This window comes from Telmatherina bonti (genome assembly GCF_933228915.1).
Source record: "Telmatherina bonti genome assembly, chromosome: 2".
Lineage (NCBI taxonomy): Eukaryota > Metazoa > Chordata > Actinopteri > Atheriniformes > Telmatherinidae > Telmatherina > Telmatherina bonti.
Window position 1 is genome coordinate 27,218,689 of NC_136620.1, and position 18,692 is coordinate 27,237,380.

The window sequence follows — 18,692 nt, forward strand, 5'->3', positions numbered from 1 at the left end:
TACAGATATTACAGACATGAGTTTAGTAACTTCGGGCTATTGTAGTGATACACACTGGGCTAAGTAAAAGACCCAAACATTATACAACATGGCGAACAGAAGGCATCCAGCAGTTCTGTGTGAAAAATGTCAATACTAACTTGAAAGTTTCGACATTATAAATCATTGTCAGGTGTGTGTGGAAAAGATGATATTCTCTTGGCAGAGCAACGTGGTAAATAAGTTTGGTGAGAGGTTAGTTGCTGACAGAGGGCGGCATGAATCAGTGCAAACTTCACTACAATGACTTAAACCGCAAGGCATTTTCATCTGGCATGTAGCCATAGAAACTGTTTATTCAGGATGAAATATTTCCAAATGACACATACAAACTAACTTAAACGTAAATTTATCAGACTTCTGTTTATTTTGTACTACTTAACCGACTGAAAAGAGATAACTTTTTTTTTATTTGCCTAACCAATGACTTAAGGGATACATTGTGTTCTCTTGACTGAAATTCCTTGAGATACCAATAAAAGACATTGGTATTAAACAAAGACTGAAACAAACTTAAGAAACAGAATCACAAAATAATGAATTTATTATAATGAACAAACAGAATGATATATCAAAGCACTTGTGAGATCTAACAAAGCAAAGATCTATGTACTATGTCTGTACAGTTTAAGATTAGACAACATTTGGTTTTGGTGTTACTACTTCTGGTTCTGATCAAAAGAACTATTTATGCATCCCATTAGTCATTTCTGACGATACAGTGATTTTAGCTTCATCTTACTGAAAAATGTAAAAAGATTACAATTTTTTTAACATCTTAAATATCAATGTTATGTTACTGAAAGTGATGTTTTAGTAAACTGTGGGATATTCCAAGTGTTATTTCTTTGTAAATTAAATGTGTCAGGATGACCTAAACAAGTAATGTAAAATGTATGTAGCTTTATTTACTGAACAGTATGTCTTAATGACACCTTTTAATGCAGTAGAAATGATGTATTATATATTTAACAAATTCAATTGGTCTTTCATTTCTGTACATCATAACACAGAACACAAACATAAAATGTTTGTTTATGATTTTTTTCTATGGTAATCTTTATTAATGTGATTTTTTTCTACTTATAAAAAAAAAAAATAGCTGAATTAATTTAAAGTAGAGCATGAATCTTAAAATTACAATATTAAGCCCTCATGAAGTCTCTCAATTTTTTCTGTAAATCAGCCATGGGCCTGGTCAAATAGTACATCAGATTAATTTGAACTTCACTGGCATTTCAGAGATTAAGCCACATAAAGAGAACAACAACTCATTTTTGTTCAAAGTGGCTTTCCCTTCCTCCAGCTGTATAACCTCTTTAAGGGTTCACAAATGTCACAGATGTCTCTTTGCTTTGGACACTTTGGATGTTTTGTATGACATCGCATTCAGTTAAGACCAAGCTTTACACAGCAGAAATTTGTTTCAGACAATTGTTCTAAAACGTAAACAGAAAGAACACGACTCAGTGTTGTTCTGCAGGTAGTTTGTGAACATGCTGCAAAACCCATCAGCATTTGTGATCTGGACAGTGATGCCATCATGTTTTTGGTTGTGTGGTATGTGTACTGCTGCAGACAGGAGGAAAACTATATTAATGTGTGTGTGTGTGTGTGTGTGTGTGTGTGTGTGTCTGTGTATAGACCCTTTTTGTTTCATTTTAACTTTCATCCCGTCTCCTCTCGGTTGTGACCTGCTCGTGATCTCACTAGATGGCGCTGTTCTCCACATGCTTTCATTCCTCCTCTATCCCGTGGGTGGCAAACTGTGTGTCTCCATGAATGAGCTTGTGCAAGGAAGCCAACAGAACAGACACAATTTTTTTCTTTCTTGATATATTTATTCTTAAAAATGACTCGAGATCTTGGAATTTCTTCACATGTGTCAGCTCTGACGTGGGCTTTCTTTCACGCCTTCCCACGCCAGCTGTTGAGAACTCATGCAGCTGTGTAGTATGATGCTCTATGGTGATCCTACTAGTTTAAAGCTTTGTCACAGAGAAATCAGAAGCTGCAATGACTTTCAATATATTGATATGGATAATAATTGCATAGGATAATAGCCATGCTGTACAATACACTTAATTATAAAATAATATGTTCAAATGATTAATACAGATTTTTCTAAAGTGGGTTTATACAATATTTCATTCTTCTCAACATTTAAGTGCATCATATAATATGAATAGTCTTTATATCTATAGTGATCTGATACATAGCTATGGTGATTTAATACATACAGTACATACATACAGTAAAGTAAACCTTAACCAAATTTAGAGGGACACTGCAAAGCCCTTAAATGTGATATATATACTGTCTAATAAAATGAATGGTACGCAGCAGAATGATAAAACTGTACACATCTGTCATACCAGATTGTGATGATCTTCTCTTTTAAATTGCTGAGTTTTGTTTTTCACAGTACAGATTTTCTACATGAAGTCACTCTCATAGGGAAAAAAAAAGCCATTTCTGTATCAAACAGAAGGTCAACATCTTGCATGCATTACTTTAGAAGTAGTAAAAATCTGAAATTAGTTGATAAGAAGAAGAACAAAATCAAAAACGTCAACAACTGCATGCAGCAACAATGGATATAATGTTAACAACTCCATAATGGTTTAAGTACCTCCTTGACTCACATCCTCACACAAATAAATCATAAGGCATGCCTCATTTAAATCCCCCACAACCACAATTTTAATGGCAGATACATCCAATTAACAACTGGTAATGGAGTCCCCTGTTGTTTACCTTCATATGGTCAATACATGTATAATGAGACCTGCAAATACAGAAAAATGTCCTCATTAACACACTGACAGGATATTGATTTAGCTTGAAAAGAGATTTCATGTGGTATTCTCATGTGTTGTGTTAAGTGTTCACAGGTCTGTAACACACATTCACCATCAAGATGAATACTTACTCAGCAGACAGCCTGCTCAGTTTGTGTTCCTCTGACGGAGATTCTTGTCCTTGTGATTGTTGGTTGAATTAGTTTTCCTTCAGCAGAAAATGAATGACACAATTAGTTCCCATCTTAACTTTGCTTTATCAGCGCTGAAACACTGCATTCATATTGCTAGTTGGTTTCTGGACAGGAAAATAAAATGAAAGCCAAATAACTATTAAATCATAGTCATTTGTCATATATTGAAGCTGCAAATGTTTGATCCTCTTGTTTCTTCAGATTATAAATAGATGGAAAATTTAGGCGTCACCTGAGGTGAAACAGGGAAAAGTATCCCCACCTGGGTTTTATTTTTGCTGTGCCTTATTCCTGAGGCTGTTTAAGATTAAATATCTTGTTGCATGACATTACATTAATTCAACCTTTTTTAAAAAAAAATTTAGGGTTGTCCTTTTTTTTTTTTACTTTTTTTAACCAAGGATATAACATCCTGAGCAACAGCTGTGTCCTACAGTACACAGACTTACTGTAAACAACAGCTTAATTTGTAAAAATTAGGTTAAGTTATAGATAATTAGAAGTCCTAAGTAGTTACCTTCACAATGAGTTATAATTTCTGAAGATTGTGCTTCTATAGAATGAACAACAAAACTAAAAACATGTAGATGGTGCCCCCAAATATGTACCAAAATCTACTGAAAGAAATTCTTTTGTTGGTATTCACTCATGTTTTCAGACTAAAGTGATGCCAGGGGTGTATCATTCATAAATGTATGGTAGGCACCTGATTGTTTGGTTCAAATGAATAAAGAGACATATTGAAATACAATTATGGAGCTAGTAGTGGTCCAATATAGTTGGAAAATAGGACCTAACTCCATCTTCTAGGATGGCAAAACACTCACAGCTACAGAGCCAGGATCATCACTGAGTACGTCAAGGATGTGGGGGTGGAGAGGATAGAACTGTGGAATCATTTACTGTGGAATGCAATCCCACAGAAAAAGACGACAGAGTGGATTCTCCACACGCTACTTAAGAATCTGAATATGTAAAATGAATAAGCTGTTAACATGAACAGTATATTCTAATTTCTTCATTGTTACTGTGTTTAATTGCAACCATCAAATCCACAAGTTAACTCAGTCCAAGAATAAATACAAACAGGAGAATGCTGCAGGTGATTTTTGCACATTTTTGGTGACCCTCTACCTATATTTAGTTACGTCGTTCATTCCATAAAAGCATTATTCTTACAAGTTATACTTTGTTGTAAAAGTGATAAATCACACCTTCCAACAATATTTGATAAAAAAAATAAAAAAAAGTATTATCAAAGGGAAGCCATACTTTTCCTTTTTTGTTATTTACCTGAAGCACTTCAGACTAATTCACTATCACTGTTGGCCAAATATATATAAAATTTCTCCATATTAATGTATCAATAATGCATAAATAACCAGTTAAATAACTGATAGACTGTTTGACAATTTTTTTGTACTTTGTAATGAAACTTTGTTCTTTTTTTGTTTTGTTTTGTTGTTCTGCACAGGAACACCTACCAGGGAGAAGTTTTGCAAAAACATTGGAGATCACTTCAGGTCTCATCTAGATGAGAGGAATTTCTGCTGACTAAGGTGGCACAGCAGGTGACCGAAGTAAAGCTCAGAGCGCTGAGGTAGAGCAGCTCATCCACTAATCAGAAGGTTGAAGGCCAAATAACAATATGCTAAAAGCTTATTATGAATCAGTGCCCCTGCTGTATATAATTTAACTGCATCTTCCAGCTTTTATATGTTTAGTACCTATATTTTTATATGGACAACATTATATTCAGATTTTAAAACTAAATAAATATTGTTAAATGTCTGTGATCTAGGCTCTACACACAATCACAACAAAACACACAAAACTCTACCAAGCTAAACAGTGACAAGGCAGTGAGGAGGAATGTTTGGACTTACACTGGTCCAGCTAAGTCATCATCTGTGGCAACAAGGAAATATGAGGGAAATGAGGACCAGAAAAGATCAAATAAGATAATCACAAGAAAACACAAGATGATGAAGTAACAAGTGTTTAGTTTGTAGCATTTAGTGAAGTTGGATTGGAGGTTTTCTATGGTTCATCTGGACTGTTTTTGCAGACTGCATCATGGAATGAAAATGCAGCCTAGATGAGGCTTAAAAACACACACACACACACACACACACACACACACACACACACTGAACACATCATGCTGAAGAAAAGCCATCTCGTTTCATAAACAAAAGGTTTAACAGCACATTTAAATGCATGAGTGAGAACAATTGCACACAAGCAGAATTGAAATTGGAAAAAACTCTGTCGTCGCGCGCAGACAAGCAGCGCTCACAAATAACATCTGTTAACTTAGAGAGATTAGTGAGAAGCAGCTCCATCAGAATCAGCCCTCTACTGCAGGTAACAAGTCAATGAAAGCCGTGTGAAACAGAAACAGAAGAAATGATTGAGAAACACAAAATATTTTCACTTCATTACAGTGACGTGCATGCCGTCTCACTGTTGCGATGGTGCAAAGATATGGAGTTTGTCATATCACAAAGTAAAACATAAAGTTCTGGTCTGCACTTATGCTACAATGAAGAAGACGCTAAACAGGGGCTATTACTGAGCTGTGAACTGGAGGAAGACAAGGCTTAATGCTGATTGAAATTCAGGCAGCATGCAAAGTCTCACACTTACCACAAACATGGTTTAGGTAATGCGATTTGGAAAAAGGGGAGGATTGGAGATATTACAACAATCTCAAAATAAGCAACAACTCAAGCTCATTTAATTCATTTAAATAGAAATGCATTTTTTTTAAAGAAAAATTCAATTTAATCTTTGTATCTCAGAGTCTGCAACTATTTCATCTTCCTGCCGAAAAGCTGTGAGAACTTCTCTGCTGATCCATAATGACAATATAGCCCTGTACAGTGATTACTGACAGTTTGGAGCTTTTTACTCATTCACAACATGATGCAACTTATCACCATGTGGCAACATCAAAATTCTGTTTGAGAGGAAAAGGTCACTCAAATACCACTAATGCATAATTTATGATGTATCTAGACTCTCAAAACTAAACTCCTTAGTATGGAAAAAAATCACAAGGTAGTATTACTCCAGCTGAATAGTTAAATGATGGATCTCTTGGTTAAGCTGGAAGAAGCTTAGGAACACCACAAGTTCCCTGGAAAGCCATTAATAATTTAAAATGTCCACGACTGCAGTATCATATTTCTCATTAATATTAAATGAATGAAATTGTTCTGACAAGGTGCAGCCTTCTTGCAACAGTGTCTGCCTGTTGGGTCAAGCCCAGCCAGACTGAATTATTGAATGTCGGCACAACATAGCACTGACTGACTCCAGTTGTGTCTACACCACAAGACTTAAAAAAAAACTCATAGCAAAAGAAAAAAATAGGCCACTGTTGGATTCATTGCCCAAAATAATATGGACAGAAATCCCATGTTTAATCATTTGAGATCAAAGTGAAGAACTAAAACAAAGTCCTCCCCAAACACCCTGAAAATATTGATGTATTTATGTAACAAAAAAACACTTAACATCACAACTCACCGTCTTGTAAATCTTCTGGCTTCTTACGTTTCTCATACACAACAATGATGATGACCAGGATGATAATCTCAGCCAAAACTCCTAGAAGAGGCCACAAGGGGGCCAACTGGCTGCGAACCCGCAGCACAGACTTCTCGGTGTGGGTGCCGATCATGTTGGTGGCGTTACACACGTACTCGCCTGGATCCATGCTAATGTCCAGGTTGACAATGTGGAGCTCGGTGTAGTTGTCCCTGCTGCTCACGATGAAGCGCCCAGATGAGTTATCAATATCCTGTCGAAGGGAAAACTGCTGTTTTCACAGGTTTCCTTCATATCCATACCCTATTTATATCAATGTTAAATATCCAGCATTTGGAAATGTAGAATACTTCATGACACAGTAACGCACGCCATTGGATGACCTTTTTTTTTTTATCCTTCTCACTTTTACATTATCGTGAATAACTCTGCATAGTTGTCAACATAAAGAACTGACTGTGAAAGTAATATTGAGGTCAAGAAGGAAGTTTCTTTTTGAACATTGTCAGGTACGGTATCTCAATCTGAACACTGAATTCCAAAGAATCCCTAAGAACACACAGCATTACACCACAGTCGTTAAACAAATGGCAGCTTAAGCCAAAGCGGATTTTGACCTAATAACCTTCGGTGTTCTGTCCTGCTTAGGGAGGTAGTGCTACATTTGCATTTGCATTTGCAGCGACAAATGAAGGTTTTTGGATGTTCTCATATCGCAGGCAACAATTTCTATTTCAGTGTGTCTGAAAGCCACATAATATGGTTTTCCAGTGAGCACATACTTCCCTGGATTCTCCAAATCTTTTAATGACATTATGGATTGTAGAAGGTGAGACTCAGGTGCAATGAACCACACAGTCACCTGCATGTGAATTGCAGCTCTTGAGGATATACATGTTAAGTTAACTGGCTGTTCTCCATGTATTTGCTGTGTCTAGCATTGGTGACCTGTCCAGAATGGAGCCTGCTTATTACCTCAAATCAAACGGGTCACCTTCCACAAGATAAAACACACACAGCAAATGATGAGTGGATGTACTACAAATGATGAAATCCCAAGAATCTTTTCAGTTTAACATTATTCTTACATTATTTTACTATTAAGACTCTTTTTTGGCACTGGACTGTTTTGTCACTCGATTTTTGGTTTAAAAAAAATTATTATTATAAAAAATGTATATATTTATATATTACCCAGGAAAGTGTAAGGGCTGTAGCTTTGGCGGAAGAGCAGTCTTGCATGCCAAAGCATTCTTAGGCAAGACACTGAACCCCACTGAGCCTCCTGATGTGGCGGGTAGGAATGTGTGATAGTGAAAAGTATATCAAATGCAGAAATGCTGTATGCATGTATTGTGTCCATCAATGTGACATGTAGTGTAAAGGGCTTTGAGTGGTCAAGATTACTAAAAAAGTGCAACGTAAGTAAGTCCATTTAACATATATTTCAGAGATTGTAGAATTCTGTAATATTACAATGTAACCTTTATACATTATCCATAATTCAGCCCCAATACTTGTATCTATTAGGACATGTCAGGATATTTAAATTATATGTCATAAAATCACATGTAATGAAACTAATGCACTTGTGACTATATCAAGTCAAGATTACTAAAAACGTGCAACATAAGTAAGTCCATTTAATTTCGGAGATTGTAGAATTCTGTAATATTACTATGTAACTTTTATACATTATCCACAATTCAGCCCCAATACTTTTATCTATTAGCACATGTCAGGATATTCAAATAATATGTCATAAAATCACATGTAACAATACTAATGCAACTGTGTATCAATGTATGTATGTAATGTATGTAATGTATGTATGTAATGTATGTATGTCATGTATGTATGTAATGTATGTATGTAATGTATGTATGTCATGTATGTATGTCATGTATGTATGTAATGTATGTATGTCATGTATGTATGTCATGTATGTATGTCATGTATGTATGTAATGTATGTATGTAATGTATGTATGTATGTATGTAATGTATCAAGTCATTACCACAAAACCTTCACTCATATTCTTTACATACCTTAGAAGCACTGTTGTCCAACTTGTACCAGGTCCATACGGGGTGAGGGTAGCCCACAGACTTACAGTAGAGCAAAGCACGCTGGCCCTCATTCCTATTCTCACTTCGCTTGTGGCCTGTGATTAAAGGAGCAGCTGAAACAAGAAAAGATACATTTATAGAATTAATTTTTAAAATTCTATGATAATTTGTTGCTTTGTCTTTTCATTTTAATTGTAAAAATCATAGTCATAATCTAATCATTGACTTTATTTTATTAATATCTTTTAACTGTGAAAACTGATCAGACCACAAAAATCCTTTCTAATAATCTATTTACCCAGCACATTCAAGAAATAGGAGCAGAAAATGTTTCCTTTTACAAAAGAACCTAAAGACATGCATCGCCTTATTCATTTTCAAGTATCCACTTATTATTTTTAAGTCATTTAAAATTGAGAGAACAAGCATAGGAAGCTTTCTAATCAAATGAAACATCAAATATTTCCTTACACTTTATCCAGTCTGTCAGGAGCATGTGATTAAATGTAACATCAAGCTTTTATTAATCTGCAAAATCTGCGTATTATAAAACTGCTTGGCTTAAGTCTTTTTTTTTTCTGTCTGGATGCATAGAAATGCCCCATCAAATAATAAGTAAACTGCCTCAAAATCCAATTTGCTTCCATAGCGATGCATGTGTGACAGCAGAAAAGGCTGACCGGATTTTACCGTTGAGACATAATCCCCTGCCATCAGACAAACAAGACACCATCTGCTGCCACTGAGCCGAGCATTGGCTGGATGGAGGTGTCAAGGGCGCGGGCTGCCCCTGAGCGGCCAGCAGAGCTGTTTGAAATCACAGGTCCTCGCACAACAGGGCTGCAAATGCTCAAGGCCAATTTTATTGGTGACAAATCTAATATGGCCTTGAAATGGCAAAGCTGCCAGCAGCTCATAAATCAACACCTACATTTCACTTCAATGGTGGCATTGGCTGAAGGAGCCATCTCGAAGGTGTAGACACACATATATATTCCGGCATCCTCTTTTCTTGGTCTGTTCAGTCTGCAAAACAGAAAAACACAGCTCACGTTATCATGCACTAGGCTGCAATGCACTGTTACAGCGCTCTCACACACACACACACACGCAAAAGCTGCATGCTTTAGTTCCATACTTGTACTCAGTGTTCTTGTCTGGGCTATTGGTGTCTGGAATTATTTCCCCGTTCTTCATCCAGTAGCTTTCCTGGTGGTCACTGTAGGCGCTGGTCAGGTTGCACTGCAGTGTGAGACTGTCGGCATCCCCATTAAGCGTGGTGTGTTCAGAGGCAGAGATTGATGGCTCTGTAACAGAGAAATACCTCAGTAACAACACAAGGAATGCCTGCTAGCATTTGTGGGTGAGACTGTTCTGGAAAATGTAAACAACACAACACTAAGGAACGAGTGAGGCACTGCAGCCTCCAAACACAATATAACACAGGAATACAGCTGCACAGCTGGAGGAATTATAATGGTCATCCCTACTCCCTAAAGTAAAGGTTCATTCATTTTCTGTCTCGGATAGATTTAAAATGTTTCAAAGGGAAATAAAAAAAAGTTTTTTGGGAAACAATCTGCAGCTTAAATTAATGCACTTCAGGATTATAGCTCTGCTTTGAATAAACTCTGAAACAAACACAGTTGCATCACCAAAATCACAGAAATATAGCAAAAGCAAAGAAAGAAAAAGTTAACTTAAAAGGTTTAATTTGAAACTAACCCTACTATAACTGATTCAGATTTTAGGTCAAGGCTTAAAGCTGAAGGAAATTACCAAAATCTGCATCCAGCAGTAAGTGACTGAAACTCAACCTGTGGAAATGAGCCAGTACATTTAACTTTAAGCACAATCTTCAAGATAAAGTCTTTGTTCTGTTTTAATCTAATAAGCTGCCTCTTGTCCCTTTGCACATGAGCACGCCAATGAACTTCTTCACTTTAAGTATCAAGTTTCCTTTTTTAAAAGAAAATAATACGAAGTGAAAAGCCATGTCTCAGTTCAAATGCTCCTCTCTGAAATATAATAATCTGGTGACAATAAATATTGTGTGACTTTCTTCACAATATAAAAAGGTACGAAACAGAAACAATAGAAATAATGGCATTGTGGTAAATTACTTGACTAAACATGAAAAAGGGAAAAGATTAACAGAGGAAATTAAGAAAAATAAGCCTCTACAGGTTGTAGTTTTGAAGGATCTACTGAACTAAGGGAAGAGTAGAAACAACAAAAGAATCTACTCAACTCTGCCCGGGGAAAAAAAAAAAAAAAAGTATCATTGACGATGAGATGATGGTGTTTTTTCTTCGTTTTCCAGGTCTGTAGGGGAGGATGGAAGCTATGGAGGAAGCTAGCGATCCACTGGAGAGGTTTCAGGGAGGCTGAGTCACACAGGATCTGGGGGTGGGTTTCTCTACACTGACCACTCACTTTGCAGCACAGTTACAGTGGCCTGAGCACGGATCCAGGTGGTGGCTGGATTTTGATGGAGGTCGTTACGTCGCGGGTCATTGCTGGCTCTGCACTCATACGTCCCAGCATCATCCAGCGTGAGATGGGAAACCCCCAGCACGCTTACTGAGTTGACGCCATACGCTGTGTTGATTGACACCCGTCGTTTACGGGCACCGTCCCACAGTTGCCTGAAAGAGTCTGCTCTGTTGATCTCCGAGTACCACCACTGGATTTCTGGGGTGGGGTTACCTACTACGTCACAGTACAGCTCAAAGGTATCGCCTGTGAGCTTAGTCTCAGACAGAGGTGACTTCACAAAGCCGGCTGTTGGTAGTTGTTTAGAAGGGCAGCATGTCCACAGGGCGGTCAAAGAAAGAAAAAGGAGTAGGATGGAGAAGCAAGAAAATAAAAGGTTAAATTAAAAGGTGTCAAACAAGAAAGGAAAATAACTTTAAGTAAAATAAGATTAAAAAAATGAACACATAAAAAAACAGGACAATCAAAACAAAATAAATACTGACACATAAACCTTTGATTGTGACTCTTTTTTTTGTCATTCAAGGTCATGGCCTATAAATACCTATAATTTTCTCAAGCAGTCAATCACTGCTTTAGTAATCTGGACAATTGACACAATCAAAGTGATTCTGTTTGTTGTTTATTGAGTAATCAGCAAGACTCAAGACAAAACCACATGAAATCATGTTTTTTACACATCAGTAAACACAAAAAAAGTCAAATCAAACTGAAGGGCCAAGAATGTATCATTTTTTTTTCTAAGAAAAGGAGAGATAACCTCAGATCTATCTAAGCCATTATTGCTGCTATTCCTGGGAAGCTTTCATTTAATTCTGCTGGGACGTCCCTGCAAGGCTGCTCTCTCTTGATTTGTCTAATTAATGACATCATATAAATGTGCGCCTGGCTTGCACAGCGCTCACATGAAAAAAAAGTCATACTTGTGACCTTGTCATTTGCAGCGCATCTTATCTGTTTAATGAAAAAACAGTTCTAATGCTTCGAAAGGCTCATCTAAAGAATCATGACATGATGAGGACGCATACTAGGCTAGTGTGGAGTTGATTGTAACCCTCTCGGAAGTTAAAGCAATAAATGTGAAACAATTGATCATGGCAGCTCTGTGAGGGAGACGAGGAAGAGGAGGAAGGGGAGGACAAGGGTCCGTAGTCATCGCATGTTCTATAGGCACCATGGAGAGCTTGAGACTAAGAGAAGATTTATACAAGCTGTGCAGCTCTGGGGCTCTGGGGAGAGTGTGGGCGCGTGGTGATAGACCCCCTCCGTTTCCATAGAAGCACTCTACGGCAACAAAGCAAGAAGATGAAGAAATAGCCAACCAGATCAGGTAGACCATCATGAGACAGACAATCACTTTTTTTTTTTTTTATTCATGCTGACGTCATAAAGCGCTGCTGTGGAGCCTCCAGCTAGTTCCCTCAAGGCCAGCTCATACAGCACAACAACATTCCTGCATCCACTGGAAGATACGGTAATATGACCGGGACTGAAAACCAAAACCTCAGCTCTCAGCTGGAAAGTGCTGAGAGACAGACACTGCCACCTCAAATTCAATAAATGTGTTAACAGTGCTGAGCCGGCAACTCATCCCCAAACGTCATTGTATTGTATGTGTCCAAATGATGTTGCTCAGATCACGCTGACTTCCTTTCAGTTTTGGCCTGTGCCTACGTGCATCTCGTGCGTCTGATTGTAGTCCTACGACTTCAAGCAATTAGCAATAAGTGTGTCACTTACAATACCTGATATGTTGTACATGCTGATGACATAAGGTTATTGGTTTGGTCCACAAACCAAATTATATTAATTTTACATCAGCATAAGACCTGAAAAAGCAAATAAAATTCCAAAGCAATCCTGCCATGGTCATAATTAGGCTTCCACTTCTGAGCTAGTGTAGTAACACTGACCATGTCACATATAACAGGCAAGGAGGAGGGCACACTGTCATTACACACAAATTCATCAAATTTTAGACAATGAAAGCCTGGATTTTCCATTTCTCCACAAATTCAGCCCATTAAAATGTACCAAATATTATGTTGAAAATTTAGTCCTCCCAGAAGATTGCCTTGTTACAAACATGAAAATAGAACATTTTTTCTAATGTTCCTCTTTATAGCTAAATTTACTGATCACTGCTGTTAAGCAACACTTTGCATATTCATCTCCATTTTCTTATCACAATTCCTAATAAATATGTAATAATGACATACTCTTTATACAAATTTTAAAAAAAAAAAAGCTTTCAATTTGTCTTCTTAACATCAATTCATAGTTATATTTTCCATCAAGTATTTGTGTTATAAAGGTGAACATGGCTGAAAAACTGCATTATTTTCTACCTTTTTTGTGACATAGTGGAACTTACACAAGCTGGAACAGAAAAATTGGAGTTTGAGCTACAAAACATCTTTGAAATTAGCTGATGGAAGTAGGTTATAGCTCATTTCCGCATTGGCTCCTATGGCTTAAAAAACCTGAGTCAGAAATTTTAAAGGACTTTTCATACCTGATAGACATTTTATCAGAGACAGGGAAGAAGGTAATGATTTCTGGCCCACTTCCATCCCCACACCACGGGGATTTCATGTTCCACCTGTGCCAACTGCATATGTGGCTCAAACAGATCAATTCTCATTGGGATATTCCACACCGGGCGCTACGTCGGCTTGGTCTGCTCCGGTGATAACCGTTGTCTGATTGGTTGGAGGGTTCCTGCACTGCATCCTAATGGTTGTGGCATGGAACCCTGCCTGGCCGTGGTTTGGATGGTTCCTGTGGTAGCCAACCCTTGGGAGGCAAGCTCTCATCTCGCTTCCTCACACCAGCATCAAACCTGATATTACTGACTGGAGATTGTCTATAACATAGGATGGGTGGGTTAGAGGGGATAGGGAGGGTTTTTTTTTTATCTGTATGAGTGTTTGAAAGACAATGAATGATTAGGTGTGTGATTTAATTTGGTTAAGATGAAAACTTATATGTAAAAGATTTACTTTGCAGTTCTGCAGTTCTTAATTTGATTTTTAAATTATTTTAATTGTATATGTAATCATTGCTGTAATTGTGCAAAACCCTCTGTGTGGTATGAAAAGCAATATAAGTTCAATTTGATTGATTGATTGATTGATTGATTGATTGATTGATTGATTGATTGATTGATTGATTGATTGATTGATATTCTAAAAAGTTATCTGAGTCCTTTGAATCATATTCTGGTGTCAGTGGCCATGAGGATCAATACAGTGACTGAATTGCGAAATGGAGAATAAAACAACACTTTACACCATATCATTCCACTTTGATAGAAAGTTGGAGTCACATTTAGCATTAAACTATATTAATTTCTCGTTGAATTATCAAACCAGAGTCACAAATGTGCGCTCTTGCAAATATTTTCTCAGCTTTTTCTAAGATATGACAGTTGGAGCTTATCAAATGTCAATAATTCTGAGAACAGCTAAAATTATAACCGAGGTATTATTTTATCGGGGAAAGCACAAATATGGTTTACGTTACATACATTTATGTGTATCTAGACTCTATTAACGTTTCAACATATTGAGATTCACAAAGCTTTAAAAGGCAAAAACTGATGACCTGATCTGATAACCACATCTTAAAGGTTTTATTTTGCGCTGTGTTTTCCTGTAAATGATGTGTCAAAGAGAAGTTTCTTTTAGCCTGTATACCAGAAATGCAGAACTGCTTTTTGGTCACATACAGTCCCTGATCAACCAGCTACATATCAGAACCCAATCAGACTATTGTTATACTGGAGACTTCTTCACTAATGCTTTACTTGCTATTGCTATAACCAACTATTTCCTCCACAACTGCAACAAGCAGTGATTCTAAACTTGAAAATTTAGACGATTAAAAACTATTCGTGTGATGAATTGATGTTCCAGGAGTTTTAGGTTTTAAATCCAGTGAGCTTCTGAAGCCTCTAAGCTTCAAAGATGTCCCCAAAAGCAAGAAACTGTCTTTGATGTTAAATAAATCACAAACTCTAATTACAGCTCAAACAGTTGATCTATAACCATAAACTCATATATTCATGGTTAATATTGGCTAAGAGTTCCTCCACACAGAAAGTTCCCAAGAATTTCACTTCAATCTATCTATCTATCTACACACACACACACACACACACACACACACACGTATATATATATATATATATATATATATATATATATATATATATATATATATATATATATATATACACACATATATATATGTGTGTGTGTGTGTGTGTGTGTGTGTGTGTGTGTGTGTGTGTATGTCTACATATATGTAGATATAAATAACCTGATGCTCATTATTTCAAAAAGGCAAAAAATCAAAATGATCAGCTCGGTCCATTATTAATTGTGGTTCAGCTCATGTAAGACCTCAATTCAAGCCTCTGGTTTTTATAAGATTCACTGAATCAAGCCTATGTTGAAAAGTTTGATTATAGTGTCAGAAAAGCCAAACCAAACATGTCTTTTTTTCTGTTTATTGTTCAGTCGTGTTTATTTTTTGTCTTCTAACAAATTCAAAAGGAGAATAATTATTGTCTGTCTACACTGAAAATCAAAGTACCATCAACTCCACACCACTAATCACAATAGTTAAGTGAAAAATGCTCAGGTCAGGACCCCACCAGTCTTAACTGAATGAAAGCAGAACAATCTGACCACTTTTTACAACTTCACAGCCCTTTTTTTGTCATTACACAATATTATATGAGTCACTGGCAGAAATAAAAGCATGATCTGAATGAACTTGTTAACTTGTTAATAAGCCATCCTACTTTAGATGCACCACACATCCATAGGAAACCTTCATTCGAACAGCTTGATGTATGAACAACCATTATGCAAATTGCCTCTGCACTGGTTCCCTGCGTAATTCGACTGGGCAAATATATCAGAGAAATAAAAAAAAATTACTGTGTGATGATAAAGCTGATTTTTTTTAAGCTTGTGCTTTATAACCCATTTCTTCGAACTGGAGAGGAGAAGTTAGGAGTGGGTGAGCAGTATAGGAGATGTGTAATGCAGACCCACACATGGTTCACCCCAGGGAAGGCCAAAGCTTCTCACTCACTCTCACACAATGCTTGTAAACGGATACAAGCTACACTGTACACTTAAAGCAACAGATACTCAGCTAAGAGAGGGTTACGCTGCCCTAATCTGTTTGGTGGGGATGAGATTTATGAGCAAAGGGTCATTTAGACAAGCAGAACAGTGCTGGGAGATCAATGCCATTCTGTAGTGCACTACATCTCAGTGAAGAGTTAACAGATTCGCTGTTGCAAAAGGACATTAAAGCCATGGTTCCCAGTGCAGCATCTCCGCTCTAAAAATAGAAGCATGCAGCAAAATGGACTGATGCTATTTACAGAGCCACACTCCTGAAGTCCTACATCTAATTACACAGGCCTACATGTTGAGCACTGCAACAACCTGAACTGGTGCAGAGTAATCTCAGCTTGCAGGGGACTTTGACGTCTACTAAATGGAGAATTCCTGAGCCATACCCTCACATGTCTGGGCAGACCAATGCGTGACAGCATGTGTGCATGTATGTGAGAGTGTATGCGAGCTCAGAGTGGGTTATAACCTTCCGCAGCACCTTTTCTCTGTGCACCTTTACCTATTCACCAACCTAATGAGCGGAACTTGTCCTTGCTGATTGCAAACGCTCATGTTTCGACTCAGTATTCAGCTCCACACTTCAAAGGACGTTTTAGGGACATCGCTCGGGCCTCCGTGTGGCCCATTTCAGGCTACGGAAAACAGATTGGAGCCTATTAATCATTTATTGGCTCTTCGTTGCAAACGCCAGGGAAACCAAATCCAGCTCCGTTCGCCTGTTAGGTTCCTGTGTGTCTCTCTTAGAGTAACGTTTGGGGATTATCTTGCTCTTCTGTAGGAGAGAAACGCTACAGCAACGTTCATCATAACACAAGTCTTCATTAAAATGCTTCTAAATTAACCAGTGCAGACATCTATCCCACTATTAACACCCTTTTTTCGCCATGATGTGCGGATTCCATCATGCATTTTCTGAAAGGAACCCCGTTTCCTACCGTTTTGAGAGGAAACTGATTGCAGCATCAGTGTTCCAAAAATCGCCATCGAAAAGGACATGACTGCAGCTCTTCGTTTGCCAAGTATCATCTTCGGAGACGGTGGATGAAAAAATGCCGGTAGGGAAGCGCTAAGGTGACCTGAGCGGGATATGATGATGGTGATGATGATGCAGGATGGATTCGCCGAGGCTCCGCACACACACACACACACACACACACACACTCCTGTCACGTCAAGCAGCGAAGGGGAAGTGTCGCCAGATAGACTAGCGGGAGCCCGCAGCGGTACTGCTGGCTACCTGGGCAGCTCTGCTGTCAGCCCGGTGCGGCGAGGGAATCACCTATTTTTTTCCCCAGCCAACCATTAGATCTTAAGTCCCGCGAGATCTTGGAGGAGCGCAGAGACAGTCCGGGACATCATAGGCTAACAGAACGTCCTATCACAAAGTGGAGCAGAAGCAATTATATGTACATAATGGACAAAATGGATACTGTTTTTGTAATTCGTTCATTTCTAGTTACACTCCAGAATTTAGAAAGTAGGCATGCATCTTAAGATTTATGTATACACTTCCAGTTCTTTCCCTTTTTCTTCTTTTTTTTACAACTCCATCCACCGCCAAATTTTGAAAAATGACAGAAATGACAGAAGGCGAGGTGCGAGATCAGGGGGTAGCGATTAGAGACTCCACAAACAGAAACTGTTGAATGAGAAGCAGCAGCTCAGCCGCCACTGTATATATGGAAAGATGCAGATTAACTAAGCACGTATACACCACAGAACCGTCTTTGAGGTGGAAGACTTGTCCTCCTCCAGAATCCCCTCAGCTGACAACAAGGTGGTGGAGGAACAAGGTGGTTCTGAACCGTATCAGTCCGAAGCGTCAGCGTGTTGCGCTGTGACAGCTGCCCCGGCAGGCTCTGGCTGGCGGCAGGTTGTGGCAGCTGCCAGAAGTGCCGCTGTATTGCTGCTGGACCGATTCCAGTCTGCTCTCTGTCGCCAGATGAGGATCAGTGGGTAAAGAATAGGTTCGGTGTTATTTTTACACCCCTCAAAAAGCCATAAATCAGTCCCACTGTAGCCACGTTTGTCAGAAAGCTCTAAAAGTCTGAAACTAGTGAATCTACGTCAGATGTACACATGCACATGCGTGGTGTCAGCCTGCAAGCGGCGTTATTTGCATCTGGAAATGGGGGCCTTTTGAAATTATCTCCTCGTGTAGAGGTGCACAAACTTTACCTCTATATCACGAAATTTGAGGATGTTTGGAGTCATTTTTGAGTCACAAAATCCCGATTTTTTAAGAAATAAAATAAATAAATAACAGTAGCCTGTAGGTGTTTTTCATACCGAGGTAAAGTTAGTTTGATGTTTGATATTCAACAGATATTCGGACACCCAGTCTCCCGACCCGAAGCCACCTCGTCGTGGGGTTAAGAT

At 38.1% G+C, this 18,692-nt stretch overlaps 1 protein-coding gene across 1 annotated transcript; it reads right to left on the bottom strand.

Annotated features, from left to right (window-relative positions):
* Positions 1 to 2,987: 2,987 nt before the first annotated feature.
* On the bottom strand, positions 2,988 to 17,339 carry LOC306763904 (neuroplastin-like; the record flags this gene model as incomplete). The annotated part of the gene is made up of 8 exons (XM_079250863.1): positions 2,988 to 3,048; positions 4,921 to 4,942; positions 6,569 to 6,842; positions 8,638 to 8,771; positions 9,590 to 9,684; positions 9,797 to 9,965; positions 11,095 to 11,442; positions 17,249 to 17,339. 8 exons carry the CDS (start codon positions 17,337 to 17,339, stop codon positions 2,988 to 2,990), a joined length of 1,194 nt encoding a protein of 397 aa, XP_079106989.1.
* Positions 17,340 to 18,692: the final 1,353 nt, after the last annotated feature.